At 37.5% G+C, this 5,632-nt stretch overlaps 1 protein-coding gene across 1 annotated transcript; it reads right to left on the reverse strand.

Moving 5' to 3' along the window:
• Window positions 1-578: 578 nt before the first annotated feature.
• LOC146002997 (histone-lysine N-methyltransferase SETMAR-like) lies at window positions 579-1,283 on the reverse strand. The gene has a single exon (XM_083141154.1). The coding sequence runs from the start codon at window positions 1,281-1,283 to the stop codon at window positions 579-581; it is 705 nt and encodes a 234-aa protein (XP_082997280.1).
• Window positions 1,284-5,632: the final 4,349 nt, after the last annotated feature.

Consider the following 5,632-nt stretch of genomic DNA (forward strand, 5'->3'; position numbering starts at 1 on the left):
CAGGGTTCCTTCCTCATAAGGTAAAATGACAGCAGATGTATCAAACGAGAAAACATATTCATGATTATTTTGATGACTCCCACCATAATTTCTCTTCTTCATTCCCAGTTCTATTCAAGAGTCACCAATGTATTGAATTTATTTGTAAAATTTGTGAAACAGTTCACTTCAATTATCCTCTAAATAATTTGGCAGTTGTAAACATTGGTGATGTGATTTGAGCGGGAATAAACTAAATGAAGGATAAAGACATTCCATTCTCAAAACACACCCATATCATCTTTTGCCCCATCCCCTACATGTGAATGTTTTAGGTGCATTTTACAATTCATGAATTTCAAAATTTGTGATTTAAAATCATCTGTATGGAATTTTGAAGTAAGTACCGAAAGGGTGTAAAAAATTAAGTAAAATAGTTTTGTATCTTTTTTATTTGCATTGCATGCTACAGCTGCTGCTGCTTCGACGTCGTCATCTTCGTCGAAACACTGACCAGCAAGAAACTTCTTCAGATGAATAAAGATATGGTAGTCACTTGATGCCAAGTCAGGTGTGTAGGGTGGATGATCAAATTGTTCCTAGCCAAATAACATGATTAAATGTTGAGTTTGTTGGGCCGTATGCAGATGACCATTGTCGTGAAGCAACACAATGCCTTTACTAAGCATTCTGCGTCTTTTGTTTTGAATTGCAAGACGCAGCTGGATTAATGTGTCACAGTACACATCTTTGTTGATGGTCTGTCTTCTAGGCAAGAATTCAACCAGCAAAATCCCCTTTCTGTCCCAGAACACGGTGTATATGATCTTGCGGGTTGAAATTGACAGCTTGAATTTCATCTTGACTGGCGATGCTGTATGCCTCCATTCCATGGACTGCTGCTTTGATTCAGGAGTCATGTGGGATATCCATGTCTCATCACCAGTGACAACATGGCATAAAAATTCGTCACTTTCCTCTGCATATTGCGACAACGTTAGCACACTGGCAGACCTTTTGTTTTTGTGATCCTCTGTCGGGATCTTTGACACCCACCTTGAGCACAATTTTTGATATTCCAGGCGATCTGTCACAATTTTGTAGAGGACTGTTCTGGAAATTTGTGGAAATTCCATTAAAAGCAATGATATTGTGAAGCATCTGTTTTCACGAATTTCCATGTCGACTGCACGCACCAAATCCTTGGTCACAACAGATGGCCGACCGCTCCTTGATTCATCGTGAACTGTCTCAAAACCTTCTTTAAACATCCGGACACATTTCCTCACCATCCCTTCACTCATTGCACCTTCTCCATAGACCTCGCACAGTTGACGGTGGATGTCTACCGGTTTCACGTTTTTTGCATTGAGAAAATGAATCACAGACCGGACTTCACAGTCGGCGGGCCGATTGATTTTATTGAACATTTCAAACCTTCAGAAAACTACGAAGAAAAAGCATGACCTGCTCCCACACGTGCCTGTGGCTTACTAACGGGTGAAGGAAGTCAGCGAGAACTCACACGGTTGCGACTGCAGCGCTAAAGTGGCAATATTTGCAAACTGTACTTACTGTATGAATACGCCTCGTAAAAGGTAAAGTTTTCATTGCATATAGCACAGTGCCATGAAGGTATATTAGGTGATCTGAACCATTTTGGAGGTGATGTGATCAGCACCATGCTCAGGCCATCTTTACTCCTAGGGTTGCCCCCAGTTACCCATTGATTTGAATCTGGATGAGCCCCAGAGCCACTTTATGCGAGCACAATATGCTAACTTCTTTTTATGATAACATGATTTCTTCTTAGTAATTTGTTTACATGTTCAGGGAGACAAATATTTGTTACTGGTTTCTGCTAGCAGTGTACCCATCTGCTTTGGTTGGGCTATGTTATTTTAAGAAGTTAACAAGCTCTAGAAGGCTGGGTTTTCCAACAAAATTTGAGAACTGTATTTTCACCCAGATTTCACCCTACTTTTGGTACATTGATTTCCAGTATAGTGGTCAAAAGCAGAGAGGCTGGTTCTTCCAACCAAGGTCTGAGGGAGTTTCCAACCATAATTGTTTTTCCGAAATCAGATTCAATGGAGACTAAGGCAAAAAACATTTAAATGCATTAAATAATACAGGGTTATTCATAATTAGTTAACCTAAAACTAAAATTAAGTTACTCCATTTGCATAATATACTTGCATAATTTATTTACTGCATTTAAATCTACATAATTTCAAGTTTCTTATAATTGTTTGATATGGCTCCCTTTTGTAACTCAGTAAATATCCCACCGGTATGAAACTGCATCCCATATTTGCGTAAGCATGGCTGCATCCACTTGTAACACTGCATCGGTGATCCATTGTTGCAGGTCATTGAGAGTTGCAGGAACCGGAGAAACATAAGTTGAGGCAGAACTTTCTGATATGTAGTTCCGAAATGCTGTTGAACGGTAACTGCAGACTGTATTTTGTGGAACCACAGACAACACTGTGTGCCCTCTGCACCTCTGTAAAACACCATATCAACGGGTTTATTTGTCACATAGTCACCTGTAACAGAGCGACTGACATCTGGTGGCCTAGAAATGAAACTTCACGATATGGTGCATATATAGAACCACATTTGGATCAATATTACTTTCGGAGTTAGTAAGCTTTAGTTTTAGGTAACATAATTTGAATGATCCTGTATTTTAATGGAGCATGTAGTGCTTGCATTGCTTGTATTATATCTTCGCCACTGCTGTTAAGAGTGACATATTAACAAAATATAATAAAATAAGTGGATATTTTGATGGATTTTCAGTCATATTCAGCATATTTTCGCTTTTTTAAGAAATATACAGTCATTTTCGAATGGTAACACTGTTAAGCCTTGTTTCCATGTTAATAAAACATTAACATACTGACCAAGGCATTTTTTTTTTTAGTATAAAAAATATACATAAAAACGTTAACATTTCCACTGTCAACAGGGTGGGTCTTCTTCAGATGAATAAGAATTTATTGTGAATATTCGTCTGAAGAAGACCCTGTTAGAGGGTGGAAGTGTTACGTTTTCATGTATATTTTTTATACTAAAGAAGTTTGCCTTGGTCAGCATTTTAATGTTTCAGTTTCGAAGTGAATTCGTTCTTACTTCCATGTTCACTCGATGTTTTTTTTTCTTTCTTTTTTTTGGACTGCAGCAAAATCTTTTTTCATTTTTATTTGAAAATTTACAGAAAGTATTCATTGTGTATGGAAACTTAGGGTCCATAAAGTGAACTAAAAATAGTACGTATGTGAAAATATTTCAGCAGAAATATGTTTGAAACAGTCCAGTTATAAGGGCATATTTTTCAAATTATTGTGCATATTTTGTAAAAGTTTAGGTCATAAGAGCATATTTTATTTCATGTTTTGGTGATTTTTGTGTCGTAAAAATCCTAGCCCTATGTATAACACACACACACATGCATGATTCTTCCTATTGCAGGGGTCCCTTCTCATATTAGTCTCTGTTCCATTGCAATGTTGTGGAGAGGAAAGGGGTACTGAATAGGAGGCTTCCTCTTCTGCTAGCCTTACATCCAGGACCTAATTCATTCTGGTCCAACTTGTCCGCTTGGCTGGATTATGCTTGTATCAGCTTCGAGCCTCGGTTCAACCTTAGTTCGCCTCTTGACTGACGTTCTCCCGATGCTCTCTCGGTGATGGGTGGGGTGGTAGAAAACTCTGACTCCTCTCATTCCATACCTTTCAGCTATCAGTCGCCTGTGCAACACTTGCACTCCACTGTATAGTGTTCACTCGATTCACCTCAAATCCCGGTATGCCAAGTTTGTCACCACCACCTACATACACCAGAAATCTTTGTGGGGTAGGGTGGGGGCCAAATGATAAAAGTTGAATAGTAGATAAATAATAAGAATTATTACCACGGTTATAATTTTTATTCAAAATAATAATAATTATTATTATTATATAAATGGGGAGAGACAATCCACCAAATGAGTGAATACATACACAAGTATTTTCCATTATTTCTTTTGCATTTTATGCAGTTAGTATCTGAATAAATTTTGATATTAATCCTTCCACATCTCGTTCAAGAAAAGGCATTAATTGTTAGGCGAATTTTTTTTTGTGAAGTGTGTTGTGTGACCTCTCACCTACAACTGTAATTATTAGAATTTGGAAAACTTTGAAACCATTTGTTATTTGGATGAAATGGTAGAATATAACCTTGTTCCTGTATTTTTCACTCAATGTTTTCGATCCAATGCATTTTTACTTTGATTATTCTGTTCGAATACTAACTAAATGAACTTTATTTCTGTTCTTAACAATAACAGTAACAAATTTTTTGGGTTTCTTGTATCTTCAAATAAACGATGTCAATTTCCAGAGGGGTCTACTGTTCTGTCTTTGTCCTTTTTGCGCCAAGAAACTCCCTTGCATCTTTTACAGTGTTGCCATTCATTTTAAAGTTTTGTCCTCTGGTTCTAACAAAAAAAAGAAAAACACACACACTAATACACAAAGATAAAAGAACACCCTAGCCAGACTCTTGCATGAGGGCTGTGGTTCTCCCCTCGCCATACCGAACCAGCGACTGGGTGCTACTTCGAAAATAAGAAGAAATCCTACGAACTTCTAAGTAAAGAAAATGGACGAAAAAAGCCAAAATAATAATAATAATAAAATAAAATTAGGGTGGCACTGCACTCACAACATAAATTTTGTGACGGAAATATTGTTCTAAAAATGTTTTGCCAGCTTTCAAAACTTTACTGAAATGAAGTGTGTAAATGTTAACAACAAAATATATAAACTATGCATTTCAGTACACCAACCTATGAAATGTAAAGAAAATGAAAATAGTTGTGCTCATCTGATTCAACGAGTAAGTCTCCCAAGGATATAATAATCAAATAGTAATAATAATAGAAATAAATTGTACATAATATTTCTTCATTTTTATTCATTTATAATACTTATTGTCTATTAACCATCATAATCATAATAATAATAATTATTATATATATTATTTCTACTATAAAAGTTTTATCATGGTCTAACATCCCTGCAGAAATTTCTGGCTATGCCCATGTTCACACACCCTAAGTGTGTTTGCACACACACCGATAACATAGACTGCGACTTGATATCGAGTGCACCAAGGAACAACGGGGGTAAATGGGACAGGCGCACACATAGACCTGCACGACAAATTTCCTGGAAGGACCTTCCGATGGTGGGTATGCATCCGGAGCTCCCCTTGACACATGGAGAGTCGGGACCAGCCCCTGCAGCTCGGGCACTGAAAAAGAGGACACCAACCCAAGCCATAAATTTAGGTGGATGTTGTTTTGAAGCAGGGCAGTGATGCCAACCCTAGCATAATGATGCTAAACCTCGCGCAATATGAGTTTTGTTGACACCTAGCACTCTGTCTTTACATAATGGAAAAACCTAACATAATTTGCAAACTTGCTCCTCTGGGAGGGAGAAATTCACTTCAAAGAACGATATTTTGAGAAATTTGAGATCTTATTTCCGGTCTAGGTACATGCTGTTCCAACCACACCCTCTCCTCTTCATCTTTTCTTCTTTCTCCCATTTACCTCGTAAGAAACATTTCATGGCAAGAATCGGCAGAAAGTTGT

The sequence above is a fragment of the Lepisma saccharinum genome, chromosome 19, assembly GCF_977018435.1.
Source record: "Lepisma saccharinum chromosome 19, izLepSacc3.1, whole genome shotgun sequence".
In the NCBI taxonomy this organism is placed as follows: Eukaryota; Metazoa; Arthropoda; class Insecta; order Zygentoma; family Lepismatidae; genus Lepisma; species Lepisma saccharinum.

Bases quoted from the DNA above. Each gene is read 5' to 3' on its own strand.
- LOC146002997 (XM_083141154.1), bottom strand. From the start codon at position 1,283: ATGAGTGAAGGGATGGTGAGGAAATGTGTCCGGATGTTTAAAGAAGGT.